The sequence below is a fragment of the Dasypus novemcinctus genome, chromosome 6 (genome assembly GCF_030445035.2).
Source record: "Dasypus novemcinctus isolate mDasNov1 chromosome 6, mDasNov1.1.hap2, whole genome shotgun sequence".
NCBI classification, from domain to species: Eukaryota; Metazoa; Chordata; class Mammalia; order Cingulata; family Dasypodidae; genus Dasypus; species Dasypus novemcinctus.
In genome coordinates, this window is record NC_080678.1 from 61,861,993 (window position 1) to 61,881,719 (window position 19,727).

General features: G+C 33.2%; 1 protein-coding gene across 1 annotated transcript in view; it reads right to left on the reverse strand.

Annotated features, from left to right (window-relative positions):
- The window catches only part of LOC101441123 (protocadherin-15), a 1,917,137-nt gene that overhangs the window by 422,270 nt on the left and 1,475,140 nt on the right, over nucleotides 1–19,727 (reverse strand). Inside the window, exon 12 of the mRNA XM_058298874.2 lies at nucleotides 18,578–18,690. Within this exon, the coding sequence (XP_058154857.1) occupies nucleotides 18,578–18,690 (113 nt within the window). The remainder of the gene's footprint in view (nucleotides 1–18,577; nucleotides 18,691–19,727) is intronic.

Genomic DNA, 19,727 nt, shown 5'->3' on the forward strand with positions numbered 1-19,727 from the left:
CAGTCATATATTTTTATTGCCAGATGTAAATATTTTCCCCACTGTTGGAAAAGTTATATTTTGAAGTAAACTCAGAGTAAAAGTAAAATATATCATAATAAACTCTGGTGTGCTTTCCTAGATAAAATAATGAAATTTTGGCCATGAGAGTTTATAGGTAGTGCAGATAGCTGTCTCTGATTGTTTTATCCAGACACATAAACTTGGGCCTCTAGAAGATAAATTTTTTACTTACTTCTAATTGTAATTTAGTTTTCTTCAATTAAGAAGGCAGATAACAAATCACAGTGATTTTTGTTAGTACTGGGGATCATATGCACCAAGAAAAATCACAATATATTTTAATTTCATTTTATTATGATATTTTAAAATATAATTTATGCTAATTACTATTTTAAAATTATGGTAGTTAATAAACCCATTGGCAAATAATGTTATATAATGCATGGAAAAGAACTATTTATATTTATTTTTTAATATTTCAGTAACTCTATTTCAATGTATTAGATTTCCTTTGTAATATTACATAGTTTATTTAATGCATTCAAAATATTATTTGGAAGCATGACTCAAAATCTTTATGAACCTCTTTGCTGCAGAGGAGATCCGTATTGGGATAACGTGTGAATGGGTCACAGAATCATGGACCCTCCTGACACCATGCGTATGAATGACCTCCTCTGTTCAGAGGTCGTGATTAATTTGTGCTGAGCTACTGAAGCTCTTCTATGATTCCCTCAGTGACATACAGCAGGCTTTCTGGAGACAGCTGACCAGGGCAAGAAGTACAGTCTATGGCTAGAAAATATCATTTTTTTCACTGTGTGAAACTAATTGGACCACTTAGGGTTCCAACCCAATAACGTTGTTCAGATTAAAGCAGGGATGCTCTGCTGGCTCTTCCAAGGCTTTGAATAGTTTATATGTGTAAGTCATTCTAAATAGGACTTTTTTCTCCCTGCTCCTTTAATACTTATATAACTGTTGTACTATCAATCATGTCATATCCAAGACATACTAATAATGCTATGAAAAGTGCTAATTGTGTAATGGATCCCTTTCCCCAACAGAGGCACACACATTCACTCACACACATGCAGTTTGTGGATGGTGGGGAGAAAAGTTAAGCAAAATTGTATAGCAATGAAAGAAGCTTATATTTTACATTCAGCTCATATGCTGTTAATTTTTATTGCCAGCTGTGAAGCCAGTAAAACCATGTATTATTTGCATTAAGTAAATGGAGTGATTCAACGAAGAGAGAAATAAAACTCTAATTATCTCTATGGAAACAATCTAATTCTGTAGCATCCCCATATCTTTAAAAATAACATATATTTATCTCTGCCTGTTATTTGTGTGTTGGCAAGAATGACTTTTTTTATTGCTATTGTCTGTTTTGTCCTAATGAGTTGTCACAAATGTTTATCAGATATCTTCTTAAACCCATGTTCTTAATTCCTATGAATTTTGCCTCTCTAAATGTTAAAGCATGTATTTTTATAATGATGGAGAAACAAAAGGGTTACTTTAGTTAAAGCTACACAGCATGTAAGTGACAGATAGACCTAGGTGTCAAACTCAGCTCTTCTGACTCATAAGAGGCTATAGGGAAGTTTAGCACATGTTTCTCTGTTTTAGAAAATGCAAATGAATATCCAAAAGTGAGACTGATGGGAGAAATTCATTGTAGAAAATAATATTAGTAGTTTAGATAATCCTTACTGAATTAGAATTAAAATATGGAATTAAAACAATTCGATAATTTTACTTTGCTTTTTAGTGAACCTAGGTATCAAACCTCTCATCAAATCCTCTCCTTTTCTATTTAATATAAATAAGAAGGTTCAAAAATCTGACTTACTATGCCCCTTTATAATCACTAATAAATGAATGTCAAAACTACCAAAGACTTCTATATTGATGAAAGCAATTTATTTTCAGTACTTTTCTTATTTGACCTATTACTAGCATTTAAAAATTTTCACTAGGTTTCTAAGACAACAATCCCTCTTGGTTCTCATCCTATCTTACTATGCTTTTCCTCATTTCCCTTTGCTGGTTTCTTCTTTACCCACTAACTTCTTGAAGTTGGAGTGGCCCAGAGCGCAGGTCTTACTTGTCTTCTCTAGTCTTACTCCCTTGCTGATTTCATCTAGTCTGTGGCTTTCAATATATCACTACTATAATGGCCCAATTTCTGTGTCCAGCCTGAATCTCTCTGAATTCCAGAATCTCTATCCAACTCTGTACTTAATAACTCTACCTGGGCATCTAATAAACATTTCATATCTACCCTCTCCAAAAATGAAATACTGCTCTCCCTCCTCACAAACCTGCTCGAGACAGATTTTATGCATTTCAAAAGCAGCTGCACTTGGTAAGCAGCTGTGGTTCAAGTAATTGAGCTCCCGTTTACCATATGGAGGATCCGGGTCCAGTTCGATCCCAGGACCTCCAGGTAAAAAAAGTAAAAAAAGAAAAAAATGTGTACCAGAACTGCACAGTGAGGTGCAGGCCCTGTAAGGTGCAGAGATGATGATGCACCAGATAGGAAAAAACAAAACAAAAAAAAACAGCTGCACACTTGCAGTCTGTCAGGCCAAGAACTCTGGAGTCACCTTGAAACCTCACATCTAATCTATGAGGAAATCTTGCTGACTATAATTTCAAAATATGTACAGAATATAACTATTCTTTACTTCCTCCTCTGGTGCCATCTTGATCTGACCTACTATCAAGTCTCTCCTGAGTTATTTTAACTTCTCTGTCAGCTTTTACTTTTGCCAAGAGCCTGTTCTCATAACTGCATCTCAGTGATTTTGTTAAATAATAGCCAGATCATGTCACTCTTATGCTTAAATCTCTCCAATAATTCCCAATTTTTTCAGGCTCTGTAGAATCTGATCTCTTCTTTCCTTTATCAGGAAATTCTCCTTCTCATTCAATGTGCTCTAACCATAATGTTCTTTTTCTCCTCCATTATAAACTAGGTACATTCTCACAGCAGAGTCTTATTTTGGTTTTACCTGTACTTCAAATGCTCTTCACACAGATGTTCACATAGCTTAACTATCACTTTCTCCACAAGACCCAACCTTACTGCCTTCTTTAAACTAAAACACCCTCTCTTCCTACATATTTTGCTAGCACTCACCACCTTCCAGAATATTTTATGATGTTTTTATTATATTTGTCATTTGTTGTCTGAATGCTATCATCAGAACATAACTTCCAAGAAAGCAGGGATTTGTGACTATTTTGTCAATGTTGATTTCCAGAACTTAGAAGAGGGCCTTGAATAGAATAGCCAGTCAATAAATATTTATGAATCAGAGGACTTTGGGTAACAAATTAGGGAAAATTAACAGAAGTTACTGAACAAGCAAACAATTCTTTAGGAGAGAAGTGGCTTATACAGAAACATATTGTCTACTATCTCTACATCCAACAAATCTTATGATCCCTAAAAGATCCCTTATTTTTCCTGAATTACAGTAAATAACAATTATAAGTCATAAATTATGTGACAATTAAATGACAATGTATACAAAAATTTACAAAAACACCTTATAAAAATTCCCAGCTCAAAAACTGATAGTCTTATTAAGGTTATTTAAAAAAAATAGTTTGGAGAAAAACTCTTGCTTCAGATGATGGGGAAAGACTGGAAAGCAGTTTAAGAAAATTAATAATTTTAATTTTAATCTTCTCAATTGATAAAAAATAATTATGAATTTTATTTGCCAAAAAATATTCCATGAAAGTCACCTTGAGATGAAAAACCAAGGCCTTTTGCAAATGTAGTGAATTATGGTCTTACAAGGAAAATCAATTCTGATAATTCTTAAAATTTCTACTTTTTGCTATATTTATAAAATTTAAAATAAAAATGGAATCATTTTATGCAAAGCAAATTCTCTTGCTCTAAACTTAAGTCTTTATTGTAATTAGTGTTTTAGCATCTTTTTTTACTAGAACCTTAGATTCTATGAAAGAAGACACTGTAATTTTATCTTTCTCATTATTAAACCTTCAGCCAGTCCCTGCTATATAGTGTAAGCGCAAACATCTGGTATGAATTCTGAGTATTTCTTAAATGCAATAAGCTATGCACATTTTTTCTTTTCATCTAATCTTTTCTACAAATCAAATAAATGTGTTATGATTTATTTAATTCCCGATTAATAATTATTAGTGGGGTTAAAAAAAATTGGACATTGAAACAAAGCAATAATGAATTTACGTGAGTGAACAACATGAACTCCTTATGTTATAGAATGTCTCTATACTATATATTCTTGCATTTTTAAAGGTTTTGATATCTTCACCAAGCTTACAATTAGTATGAATACACACTCCGTCCAGTGGTACAAAATGGGTTTTATTTCACCCTAACTCATCATTTATGATTCTCTCTCTTTAGGGATGAGTGCTTGGAATAGGATGCGCTATAGTCTCCAGAATTTTTATGTTTTTATATTCAATAATGCAAACAAGCCAATACATATTTTTAGAATTTTTTGGTGTTTTGTCTTAGGCAAAAAGATATTTGCTCATATTTTGTTTTCCACTGAGCAATATGGCTTAGACATATTTCTTGTCAGACAGAGTCAAACTGAGGACTTTAACAGCTTGAAATCCAGGAGAAGTTACTACTATTTCCCCAAAATTTAGCAATTAAGACAAGGGAGGAAGTCAACAATAGACTCTGTTCCTTTTGTCCTTTAATAGCCTAATGATGAGAAACATTATTTCATTTAAATACTTAATGAATGCCAGAAATGTAGAAAATTTTTGAGCTGATCAACTGAATTATCATTCTTATTCTTATTTTATTAGAGAAAGAAAAGTACCTGCTTTCTGACAACTACCAAACACTCAAGAGAAGGATCAGTAGAACACACTGAAATTTTAATGGAGAATCAATTGTAGAAATTTAATAAACATGACCTCATTATCTTGTTGCATTTGGCGATCAAGAAACCAATAGAGAACTTAAGGAGATGCAGAAGCCTTTTAATTATTTTGAAATATGAAATTATTTAAATATATACATAATCTCCAGATTATGTTGTTGTTTATTTCATCATTTTAATATTTATTTTGACCTTCATTTTTATCATCTTAACAATTGCTTATATGGGATCCTTATGATAATATATACACCTGATCACAATATTTTTTTAAAAACTGGTTAATCATCAATAAGATTAAATTTGACCTTAAAATTGATTATTTTTCAACATATATACTTAAGAATTTCTCAACCTTGGCACTCCTGACTTTATGGACTGGATAAGTCTTTGCTGTGGGGTGGCATTGCTGTGCATTAGTTTATCTAGCACCATACCTGGTCTCTACCCACCAGATTCCAATAGCACCATGCAATAAGGTGACAAACAACAGGAATTCATTGGTTCATGGTTTTAGGATAGGAAAAGTTCAAAATCAAGGAATCAGTAAGACAATTCTTTCTCTCCAAAGGCCATAACATTCTGGTTCTGGCTGCTGGGGATCTATGAGGTTCCTTGCTTTGTATTCCTGCCTTGTGTTTTATGGTGCTGCCGTCTCCTTTTTTCTTCTGTTATCAGTTAGTTTATGGTTTCTGGCTCCGTGTTTTCTCTTACTTTGGCTTCCAGTTTCCTTCTTTTTATAGGTCTCCAAAAAACCAGATTAAGACCCAACCCCACTCATTTGGGCCACACCTTAACTAAAATTAACATCTTCAAGATGTTCTATTTACAGTGGATTCATACCCACAGGCGTGCTAGTCTAAATGGGAATATATAATTCAATCCACCACATACCCCTGTCCAGTTGTGACAACAAAAATGTATCCAGACAATGCCAAATGACCTGTGAGAGGAGAATCATCACAGTTGAGAACCACAGGTCTACAGTGGTGAGCTGAAATTTCAGAATTTGGAATATATATTGGTTTGCTACCTTTTCTAATTGAATTTATACCAATTCTGTTGTACTGTTTTAAAATAATATAGTAATAAATAGCTGCTGTCAAATTAGAATGACATATTACAATACAGAAAATGGATGTAGTTTTACATGTTTTTCTCATACTGTAGTTTCTCTAAGAGAATATATAATATGTGGACTGTAATAAGGAAGTCAAAGTTAATACTTCAGCTCCTTTTGTAAACATTACCTAATTATTTTCATATTAATTACTTAGTGGTATTCTAGTTGAAAGAAAAGTCAGAGTTTCTTAGTAAAATTCAAGAATCCCAAATAGGAAATAAGATTTTTGTTTTTGTTTGTATTATTATCAAAGCATGTGGGCTTTATGACATCATAATTAACCAAGTAAAGAAGGAATACAGAAAGTTATCTTTGAAAAATATGGGATTTTTTTCTCCCTCAATTACAGAAAAACAATAAGCTGAAAAGTGAATTCATGACCCAAAAAGTTTTAAAAATGTTCCCTATGTCTCATGGTTTAAAGTGACATATGAAACAACAACTCTTCAAATTATAATTTGCTTTGTGATCAGGGATAAGACCAAAGCATCTCTGTGACTCAAAGTACCAATTTTTCAGTTAAAGTTATTGGCTTTTTTCCTGATTCAAAAAACTGACTTCAATTGAATTAGCTAAAAGAAACAGAATATTAAAAAATATATCATTATTAGTTTGCTATACTGAACTGAAGTTCTAAAAAGGCAGAGTTGTAACTGTATGCATATTGTCATGTACTTAATACACTTCATTTTATTTGCCAATTTTCTTGCCTATTCTTTTTATTTTAACTACAACCTTGAATACATAGCTCTTAAGAACTTGCCTGATCAATTTTCATGAATATTAGATACCTTAGGTAGGACCAAAAAAGGGTAAAAAGAAAATAAGGAAAGAGACAGGCTCAGAAAAGAGGTGGAAAAGCCACACTTCCCTCTTTACTGAAAGTAAATGACAGGTAACGTTAAAAATCATAGAAACTGCATAGGGAAATTGTTCTTAAGCTTCAGTGTGTCTAAGAATCAGCTAGATAATCTACTATAAAGGAGATTGCTATACCCTATCCACAGAGAATCTGGTTCATATGTCCGGTATAGAGTTAAAAACTCTCCATTTTTATCAAACTTTTTAGATGATTTTAATGTGAGGAGATATACTTTGAGAGACACTCTTCTAAGTAGCTATGTATTATGCTTGGACTATTACCAAATTCAAATTTTTAGAAAACCTTCATTTCAGACCTATTGGTTAGCAAAGATGACCAATAAGTTTCCCTGTTATTATTACATATCCAAGAGCCACTGGTATCATGCCAGAAGACTAAGATTCTAATAATTGAAGCTACATATAATTACTTATATAAGTATGAGCTTTGCAAGTTGAATTCCACTAAAATTGTTGTGACTGATGCAGGATTACTTGCATACAAATGTTAGTAAAGACTTCAAATACTTAATTCAGTTTCAGTGACAGTTCATATGTCAAGGTCAAATATTCTTGATATTTTATTGTTCTTAATTAATCAGAATTTAACTATGTGTGTGGGTTTGTGTGTTTGTGTGTGTGTAAAATTTCTGATTATGTTGCTCTCAACTGAAAAGCTTTTTCCATATTTTCTAGGAAAACCTAAGAAGTGGGGATATTGCCAAAGCCTTCCATTTACTGCTCCAACTGGCAGCCCTGGTAAAGTCTCTGACAAGGTTTGTTGACTAAGTTAGTGTTCTGAAATCTCAGGGTTTTCATCTGCCTATATGAGTCTCTAAGTTTTTTCTCACTTTGCATCATTTCTCAGTGAAAATAAGATGGAATGTTTTGATGGGTAATAGAAAAGTAGTACAGAGGAAATCTTCATTTAGCCTTTATGGAAACTTCTTAAGTCGTAGACCTATGTTAACCTTGACTCCAAAAATGAAAAAATAAAAATAGAAAAATAGAAGGAGGCACAATTCATCTATCCCAACACAGATTGTACAGTAGCATGAGTACAGTCTTGGGTGGAAGCAACTATTTTTTACTTCACTGTTTTTATTCTTATAAAAAAGAAGAAAATGGAACAGGAGATGAGAGGAGGGCCAAGGAAGAAGAATTTGACACACACAAGATTTTTAGTACTTCATCATAGTAAACCAAGAGCATATATAATGTATACTGAAAGCAGATAATTGAAAAGTTCTGAATAGCAGTATGATGAGAATTGTATTGGTTGTGGCTTCCAAAATAGGATATAAGGCTACTGTTTAATTCAAATCCCTCTAATGTCCCTTTCTCTAACATCTCACCCTTTGCTACCCCATGTAGCAAAGTCTTCACTATACAGTGGATATAATTTTTAAGTACTTACTGTTTATTTACTTTCATAGGAGGCTGAATCTGGAAAATGGGTAGGTCCATCCAACTACCAATATTTCATACATATGCCCTTATCCTATTTTTTTCAATTTTAAATTCAACTCTCAAGGAGACAATGAAGAGAATTAGTTTTGGAGAAATTTTATTAGTTTATTTCTATAATTTCTATAATTAGAAATTATATTAGTTTACCAGTTTTCATTATCTATTTAGATTGTTAAAATACATTTAGGTTAGCCTTTCAACCAGTGTGTTTGCATTACTAATATTATTTAAAACTTTCTAAAAGTTAGGCATTTTATATACATTTGCAAGGGGATTAAATATGAATTAGCTATACTATTGTTGGAAAAGCAAAAGTTTGTAAAAGTCTCCAAGATTTCTGTATACAAAGGTGATTCATTTTAATTGAGTTCTTTTATAAGTGGAAAACATATGATTTGGAATATGGGTTAAGGAGTTATCTGTACCTACTAATTTGACTTTAGTTAAAAATAAGTGATGTGTGCAAAGCTTTTAAGATTTTGATTAAAATGTAAAACTTTAATCTAATTATGAGAAGTTAGAAAAACAGACAAAACTCATCTGTGCTATTATAATCAGATCAGGGTATATTTGTGGGGTGTGTTTAGTGACTAGGAGGTGGGCAAGGGTTAGCCATCTGGGATGCTGGAAAGATATTTGTTTTTATAATCGACATGCTGGTTACATGATTGCCTTTCTTTTTTAAAAAAATCATAAAGATGTACACTTACTGTTAAATTTTTATGAAAGGAAGTAATATTTTAATAAAAATGTTATTTTAAAAATACTATGAACTTGCTACCCCTGAAAGTACACATAGACCACCCCTCTACTCTTCCACCACAGGAAACCAGTCCGTGTTCACTGAACTCCACATATTACAGATTAATAATGGCTGCTCTAGCGAGTGACATAAAAAAATCAACATCATTAAGATACTTCAAATTTACAGATCCATGCCTCTTCAAATATGCATATCATTAAAGGCAGAGCCTAAAAGTAGGCTCAGTCCTTAGTACTTTTCCACTAGCATTTCTCAAACAGATACTGTGGTTCCCAAAGCTCTCGGCTTCTTGTCTGCTGGGTTAGAATCACTAGGGAATGATGGCTAAGTCAGACTCCTGGGGTCTCAATAAGGATCTCAGATATGATTTATTCATTGATTTGTTTGTTTTTTAATTATTATTTTACCATGCCTTAACAGGTTACCAAGTGATTATGATGCATGTCTGACTCTCAAACTTTAGTGTCCAAAAAAATCATAGAGCAGCTTGAATCAGTGGGCGGGGCCCTGAAATCTCCCTTTCAAAATTATATGGATCAAATGATTCTGATCAATAGTCCCTTGGAATAAATTGAGTCTCACATTCTGTTTTCTCACACATGCTTGTGGACAGCTCTTACAAAAATAAATGCCTAGGGTGAGAGACTTAGGCTAACTTTGCTCTAGCATTTTATGTAGGTGATTGTTACTGTTTTTCACCTTTGAGTAAAGTTTCAAATTTCAATTTGGATTTGGGAGTTAGAAATAAAGTAGAGGAATCTAGCATATTTAAGGATGTTCTCTGTAAGATCTTTTCCGGCTCTTGAGAGTTGTGTAAGAACTTTGGGGCCAAAGATCCCATAACTAGCACATGATTACTTTTCTTTGGGAGGAATGGTTATGGCAAACCAGTGTTTGTTGGATCAATGATCATATTAATATTACCAACCAGTTAATAATTAAAAATAAGAGTATTCTGTTGTTTCTTGACCTTTTTTAAAAAAAGATTTATTTTTTATTTATTTCTCTTCCCTCCCCCTCCCCCAGTTGTGTTCTCTGTGTGTTCTTCTGTGACCGCTTCTATCCTTATAAGTGGCACCAGGAATCTGTGTTTCTTTTTGTTGAGTCATCTTGTTGTGTCAGCTTTCTGTGTGTGCGGCACCATTCCTGGGTAGGCTGAACTTTCTTTCATGCTGGGCCACTCTCCTTACGGGGCACGCTCCTTGCGCGTGGGCCTCCCCTACCCAGGGGACACCCCTGCATGGCAGGGCACTCCTTGCGCGCATTAGCACTGCACATGGGCCAGCTCCATACGGGTCAAGGAGGCCGGGGGTTTGAACTACGGACCTCCCATGTGGTAGGCAGATGCCCTATCCATTGGGCCAAGTCTGCTTTCCTGTTTCTTGACCTTTACTACGTGATTATACTGCCTTAATACCTAGAGGAAACTCTTGCAAATTTTAGCACAATAAAAATGAAAGGATGAAAAAAATTTAAAAAAATATTTAAAAATTAAAGGAATACACAAACAGTTTGACAGCAAGTCTACTTATGACAATTACTAAAAATATTTAAGAACTAATAAAACCATACAATAACTTATATTATACAACTTATTTGCATGTAGTGTCTTAAACACATCAGAAAGGGTACATTTTGGGTTGGAAATACTCTCTTTGCACAATAAAAAGGAAAAGGCACCTTCACTAGACAGAATATAGACCATGCACTTTCCAAAAGGGCATACAATATGACAACAAAGTAATATTGACACATTTCCAACCTAGGGAATATTTTTAATAAAACAAGATGTTTTATCATCGGTAAAATAAGAACACGTTAATTCTGTTTATAATTTACTGCAAAGAAAACATGAATTCTTGAAGCTCCCTTTTTTCCTTTCAGTAATAAAAATCCTTCTCTTTGCTTACAGTTTGAAATATAAACTGACATCAGTATGACTTAAGCAATTTTGAATGATTTAAAGAAGAAAACTTCAGTTGCTCTGGGCAGACCACAGACTCAGAAGAACTCCCAGTAATCACTGTTAGTCAAACTATTTGGCCATTGTTTTGAAGATCAAAATAATCTTGCTTTAAGCAGCAGGACCAAAAAAAAGGACAAACTTGGGATAACTCTGAAGTAGTGACTATTTTTGAACTCTTATAACTCATGTTTTATTTCCTTTATGTTGCCCTGCATCTGCCCTCCCCAGCCAACAAAGCTGTCTAAGTCTATGCTGAGCTCTGATCCTATTCCCCTGGTTTTCTCCCAACCAGAAGAAAATCCCACTGAAATGCTATCTGTGAAGTATCTGTCTGAAACAGCCCATTCTGGAATATTTGAATTTAAAAAATTATCAACTTGAAAAAATAAAGACCTATAAATGGATATTCTGCAGAGCTTGGAAGGTATTAATAAGAGTGATGGTTTAATGCTTCTCCTTTAAAAACCTTACAGTTGGGAGCAGATGTGGCGGAGAGTTGAGTGCCTGCCTCCCACATGGGAAGTCCCAGGTCCAGTTCCCAGTGCCTCCTAAAGAAGACAAACAATGAACAGACATCAAGCAAAAGCAACAATCAAGACAATGAACAAACAACAAACAGACCACGAGCAAAAACAAATGAGCAGGGAGTAGATGTGGCTCAGGTAGTTTAGCGCCTGCCTCCCATACAGGAGATCCTGGGTTTGGTTCTCTGTGACTCCTAAAAAAAAATAATAATAACAGAAAACAAGCAAACAAGTGCAAACAATGAACAAAAACAAACAAACAAAAACAATGAGGAAGCAGACGAGGACACCATCCCAGGGAGGGGGAAACAATAAAAACCTAACAGTCTATGTAACAGACTGTTATTAAGCAAAAAAAAATTGCAGACATATTTATCTATGTTTTTCCCAATATGTCTTTATATTTTATTTTTTCAGTGCAACAATCAAGAAGCTTATGAAGAAATATTACTTAGAAGAATGGTGTGAGAGTGCTAAGGTAGTTTTTGTATGATGAGGTGTGTGTCATGGGGAGATGTGGCAGAGGCTGTTCAGAAAATAACTTAAGTTTCAATATTTTACAATGATTGGATTGCTGATATAGTATTACAATGACATTTACAGACAAGAAGGCCTTGCCAAAATCAAGGTACTGTGACAAGAATAGATAAATGGACTTTCTCCTTCCGAGCAGTTGCAGGTCACATTTTGAGGAAGTAAAGAGGCCAAGTAAAATATCACCTCTGTGTGTCTATTGTCAACAGACACACAATTCACCTTCTATATTCTATTTCTGTTCTGATTAACCCAGCTGGATGAATAAAAGGATGAGGTAAGAGGACACTATAATTCCTTCCTTTTATTAATTTCCTAAATTGCTCAAAGAACAAATGAAACTAGCTTAGTACTTCCAATTTTAAGAAATGTGGGTAAGTAGGAGGACATAAAAGGTTATTATTCTTGTAGATGAAATATGAATAATGTTTTATGTGTAAATATAGTATTTTTTAAAATATAGAGCACAAAATTAAATTAAAATTTAAGTATTTATCAAATATATCAAAGGATTTCAGAAAGAATATTTTAAAAATCTGTGGAAGAATTCCAGTTTCATTTCTACTACCAAGTAATGCCTGAAATTTCTGTGGGATAATTTTTCCCTAAAATGTATAAAGGATTTTCACTCTTAATGGCCTCAAACTTCACACTAGGTACCTTGTTATTGGGAGAGTTAAGATAAGCTTATTCTTCACTAACATGCTCAACTGAACTGTGTGTATGAGTGATTCTTTCAACAAGAATTCATAAGATTACTCTAGTACCAGGTGAGCCTGAATGCAGTATTTCCAGAGATAGCCATCCATAGTTTTTGTCTTGTTTACTACGGACCAGCAACTTCAGCCCAGATTTTCTTTTATTCTTCTCCTAACTCTGGATCATTGATGATTCATTTTTTTCCTCTCTCCCAAAGGTAATGCTCACGGCTTTCTTTTCACTTCTTTCTTTTTTTTTCATAAAAAGTGTCATACTTATACTACAGCAGAATGAATAAAAACCTATATTTTCCAATCTCCTTAGGTAATAGAATGAATTTGGATAGTTCTTTCATTATAATGGATGATTACTTTTTTTTTTTTTTGAGAACTGATGACTGATTATCTGTGACTTGCTACCCAGCCTCTCTGACCCTGATACCTCTGATCTTTTAACTCTGCACAGTTCTTTGTTGGAAATACATGCAGGGGACAAATTGTAAAACAACTTGAATGCAGGTTCTTAGCAGAGAGAGGGAAGAAAAGGTGTAACATGGAGGCATTTTTTGGACATTGGAATTGCTCTGCTTGACATTGCAATGATGGATACAGGCCAATATACCTTTTGTTATAACCTATAAAATTGTGTGGGACAGAGTGTGATCTATACTCCACAGTTAGCTGCAATGCTTCAGTATGTGTTCATCAACTGTAACAAATGTACCATACTACTGCAGGATGTTGTTAATGTAGGAAAATGTGGAGGGGAAGGGATGGGGCATATGGGAATCTCCTATATTTTTTCTGTAACATTTAAGTAATCTAAATCTTCTTTTTAAAAAAGTTAATAAAGAAATATGGAGCAGATGTTCAATGTTCTTGTTTAAGAAGAATTCTATTAGTCACATGGGGAGAAAGATTTAAGGATGGAGAGTGTAATAAAGAAGCTAAGGTTTGATAGACCACTGGAGTGAGATAGTGGACCATCAGGAAGACGAATAGAGAATTTCAGTGGGTTTGAAAAGTTTGGGACATATGCAACAGAATTTCCAGAGGTATCTGTGTGAAACTTGATAAGTTATTGAATGTAGAGACATGGTATCAAAGCAAACTCTTAGCTGGGGTGACTGGCTGATGATAGTATTGTTTATTGAAAGAGAGACTGAAGAGTAGAAGTCTTGAAATCTGAAAACAATGTATTTATTTTTTGATGTACTAAATTTGTCACAACTACATAAAACTAGGAGTTAGTTATTCAGCTAGGAGTTGAAAATGTGGGTGAAGAGATCAGAATGGATATAAATCTAATAGCACTGATTCCACACTTGTGATTTCCTTGAAGCAGAACTTTCATACATTTCTATCTCTTCAACATTAAGCAAAATGCCAAGAACCTAATAAACACTGGAAAAGTATTTGGAAAATTGAAAACTAACTAATGCTATATGCCTAAAAAAAATGAATTCAAGTTTATCATTGAAGCCCTGTAAAGTAACTTATAATAAGAATTGTTATTCAAATAGGAACTAATCATTTTGTAGGGTTCTCTTGGTCTTGACCATTTTTCACATGCTATTGTCCTGTGACTCTCAAACAACTGAAGAAAAGCAATTTGTCAGGAGTGGTGGTACATCAGCAGTAATATTCAGGATGACTCATTGGTATCAATTCCATAGCTCATTTTCCATTTTGAAAAGTGTATCTATTCTTTAAAAGAAAGGAGTTTTTGTTTGTTTTTTGTTTTTGATACAATCAAGAAGATGGCTTCAAACTATGACTTAACTTCAGATGGGTCTTTTTCTCCAGGGATTGAATCCATGTGAAAATTTCATTGCATCTTTATTTTGGACAGACACACAGATAAAACTGTACCAAACAGATACACATTCTAATGTATGTATTTAAATGCAGTGATGATGTATGTACTTAACACCAGCATCCTTAAAAGATTTACCATGCAAGGGATGAAAACACATTACAACAAATATTTATTAAGCATCTTCAATGCCCATAGGTAAAATTAGGGAACTGAGACAAAATGTAAAGAAATGCATTACAATCTGCCCTTCTGTAAATGCCAGGAGAAAATAAAAGGCAGGTTGAATATTTTGTGTTGAGAGCCAACATTGGATCAAACAGGATGGAAGAAGGGGCTTCCAATCTAGCGCTCATGCCTTTTCTGAGGAAGCATCTTCTTAGGTGACATCTGAAACATCAATATGAATTAGACTGTTGGCAAGAAAAGGGAGGAATGATTCAGGATGAAAGACAAATGCCTGGAGCATGATGAATTTATGGTACTAAGTGCTTCAGTATGGTTAAAACAGTATGAGCAGTGACTGGTAAAAGGGTCAAACTGTCCATGATTGGAAGTAAAAGAAGTTAAAGGCCAGACTGCTGGCAATGTAAGTAGGTCTTCTACTAACAACATGAAATTCAGAAGTACCATGATACAATGATGGTCTTGCTTTCATTGTGATCCTTGCTATTAGTAATTAATCAAAGGGATTTAGATTTTTTAAAATGCAATTATTTTCTGAGCAACTGAGAGCCACAGATTTATTAATCTTTACACATTTAAATCTGCTTCAATAAAGTTTATCTGTTTTTGTATTAGATGACCCAGAGCATAAATACAACAGATAACAATTTTAAAAATATTCCACTTACAAAAATGAAGGTAATTTTTTTTTGCCTTTGATATATCTCTATGAAGTATATATATAGTTCATATATTCACTCATTCACTATCATCTAGCATCTTTACATCTGCTTTCATATTCTACATCATAGGTACTTTTTACATTATGAGTAAAGTGATCACATAATTTGTCATCCAAACTGGGACATTTTTGAAAGTGAAAGGAGTGTTGTTATAATCATTCAAGGACAAAAGGTATAAACATGAACTTTTTTAGGCAAATTAAATGTATGAATCTTTCCAGATGAGAATAAATATCATATTACTCATGATGTCTAAAAATATATGTCAAAGCACTAGTTAGTTAGAATTTCAAAATGTACCTCATTTTAAGGTATGCTTAAATAATTAAAGTTTGAGATTATGTCTTGAAATGGAATGTCCTTTCCTCTTTTAAATGCACATTTTCTAATTCTTTAATGCTCTTAAGTTTATGAACTACTTCAGTTCATCTTCCTACTGTCACTTTTTTAACATTTTTCTTTGTCAATATGTTAACTAAATCATAGAAAAAATGAAGTTGGTGAATCTCTAATTGATGACACTCACCAGCTCTTAAAAGTACACATAGTTTTGTAGAGTTCTTGCTCAAAATCTAAGAGAAGATACTTGATTTTATTTTATTTTTTCTCAGCTTCCCCAAACAGAAATTGGAATCAAGTAAAGTAAAAACTATAGTCAATGAAAAATGAAGAATTATTAAAATAAGGAAAAGGGAAGAATTTGCAAGACTTACCACAGATGAGAATGGCCAGATTGTAGCATTTCAATGGACCTCTGAATAATGCCACAATACTGTTATTATTTAAGCAGGTGGCACATTATTATTCTTACAGATTGATACCTTTGCTTATTATACCCTTGACTGCACACAAAACACAGTAATTTGAATCTAATAATGTCTATAAAAACTTCCATTAATAATATAAAGTGTTATTAAAACATTAAAAAAAACTGTCTATGGTCTGTTCTAATTGATTTTTCTTTTCATAATTGATGGGCTAAGCTACTCTGTCCCCAGATACACCAAGACAACTGACTTCAATAATAAAAGAAAATAATTAATTTCAGATATCAAATATGGCAGTTTGGAAACTGTGCTTTGTGAAGTGTCTGAACTCCCACAGATAGCTCAGCAGCGCCACAGGACTCCAGGTACCTTGACAGTAGACAACGGATACATGCTTTTGAGTTTTATATAGTCCCATGATAATTAAAGAAGATGAATCCCATGCATGGCTATTTTATGACTTCCTAACCCCTAATAAATGAAATCCAAGGAAATTGTAATCACACATTAAGTTTTCTGTGTTCTGGGTCTATCCCTCATTTCCCCATTAACTGCTTGTAGCCTGCACCATCATGCCTCCAAGCTTTTACTTCTGCTCTTCCTTCTGTTCAAATGCATTTTCCACTTTTATTAATTGATCCAATCCTTTGCATCCAGTAGCATTTAACTTGGGGTGATCTCCAGAAAATCTTTCCTGACACTCAGAATAATCTAAATGATTACCCTGTGTTTTGATAGCACTTTTTATATCTTCTCTGTCCACTTGTTGGCATTTCATGTACTGTATTTGATTTACCTGCTCATGTGACTTTACCTTATGCCAGTACAAGCTTTTCAAGGATAAAGGACCACTCAATAAGCACAGGTTCTGGGATGTACAATATAATTGCTGCTAAATAAATCTCTCTTAATTTGAGCTAAAATGAAGTATACAGGAACATAATATTGTTTGCAATTGGACTCTTAGGTGGTTAAAACCAACAATCATTTCTAAACAACAGCTCCTAGTTGTGGAAAGAACAATGCTTTGACTTAGCCATATTTTTGAATATCATATATTCTGCTTATTAGTTACATAACCCTGAGCCAATCACTTTTAGGTGGTTAAAAACAGACAACCATTTCTAAACAAGTGCCCCTAGTTGTGGAAAGAACATTTATTGCTTTGAACTGATAGTCATATTTTTGAATATCATATATTCTGCTTATTAGTTACATAAACCTGAGCCAATCACTTACTCTGTCAAAGCTTCAGTTTCCACATTTGTACAAATGAGTGAGCTACTAAGGTTATGGCAATAACTCAGTTAAAAAAAAAAGGACATAGAGCACCTGTACAATATACATGCTCAGTAAACTTCCTTACCTTGCTTTCTTTTACTTTAATAATTCTGAAATAATTTAAAAATTATAAGAAAAGTACCATAAGGCAGCATTTCATTTTTTTCAGGTTTGCAAAAGTCATGCGAAGCACACAGAACTTACTCTATGTTGTTATTTATTCCACTTCTCTTAGATAGAATGCCTGGTCTAGACTCTCTCTCAAGTATCTACTCCTTCTTTACCGTCCAGCTCAAATCTCACCTTCTAAATGAAATCCATGAGAATTAATTGCGAGTTGTCCTGGGTTTCCACAGTTCCTTTTGCATGATTTCATTCTAATATACTACATATTATTATCCAAAACTGTAATAAAAAAATGTATTCCCCTAGCTTTGAAAATCTTTCAGGGCTAGGATCAACTTTCAACAGAGAGAAAACAGTGAAACATAGATTAAAAGAATCTCTGAACATGCATGAGCTCTTAGTTTTATGTTAGAAAGAGCAGCGAAATTTTAAAAAAATAATATATTATTAAAATATAAATATATGCTTATTTTATTATACACATTATTTATGCTTTCATGGTAAAAAAATGTATTCCTTGTTGTGAAATAATAAATGTTAGAAGACATGATAAATTATATTGTGCTGTAGAGTATGCATTTGACCAGGGTATTTATTACACATAAAATATGTGATATTTGAATTGCATAATAATATAAACATTTATCTCAAAGAAATGCAACACAATGTGTTAAAAATACATTCCAATTTTGTCTATAAAAATTGGTTCTTTGTCCAAATTAATAGTAATTTTTGTAACATAAAAATGCCTGCAAGTAGTCTCTACAGGTTTCTCTGGTTAGCAGTTTATAAACACAAGGAAATAAAAAATTAATTTAATTTACCTTAATAACCAAATCAAATTTCTGGTGAAAGTCTCTGTTTACTGGCTCCAGAAGACTAAGTTCTGCAGTCCTAGGATGCATATGGAAAAATCGGGGGTAATCCTCAGGAGTCCCTGAAAGACATTGAGATTTCAGCACATAATTGCGATAAAGAAGTAAGATGTGCATCTGCTTTATCTATTTCCTTCATTAACTAAAGGAACAAAATCACAATTTCATTAGTAAATTAAGTTTCAAAATTATGCAGTCTAAGGAAAGCAGACACAAATGTGGTGTATAATTACTTTGCTTATAAACAAGAGAATGGAAAATATTTTCTTGTTTGGATGGTTTTCTAAATATTCTCTATTAAGAGATCTTGTTAATTAATTTGAAGCTATATCAAATGAGGAATGATGTTAAGTGTAGTGGGAGCAAAATTTTGGATCATAAAATTGTGTTATAATGGTGCATAAAACTTAATTATATCATGCATGGTGTTTCAACATATCTTATAATTAAACAATGACTTGCAGTTTGTAACAAGTATCAAGAGGCATGGAAATTAATCTGAGGATATTCTGTTCCATCTGGACTTATTTTTTTAAGTTAAATACCCAATATATTACTTCAGGTATAATAAATAAAAATAAAGGTTTTGATGATAATACAATGTCTAAGGAATGCAGGCATTTCAATGAATTTAAGTAGATTTCTTGCTGTAGAAATTTCCACCAATTGTATTATCTTCCTCTTTGTACTGTATTATATTTCCTCCCAAAATGAAGAAAAAATAAGGATCTAATCACAATAATATATAATATACACATGTGGCAATAAGAGCCATAAGAGTAAGACTAGCATAGCTTCCAGTTATTGAAGCCTACTCTGTGCCAAAAACTTTATATAACTAATTATCAATAACAGTATAAATCCATTCCTATTTTAGAGATAGCACTTAGTAGTTTTGAGAGATTAAATAACTTGTCCAAATTCAAAGACACCGAGTGACAGAGTTTGCACTCAAATCCAGGATACTTAAAGCCAAAGATATGGAAAAATGGGTTAATTGCTGCTTCTCTTTTATCTCAATTCTGAGTCAAGAAGGGAAATCCTACTTGGCATTATTGAGGAAAACAAAACAGATGTATTGTTACTCCATAAAAATAAA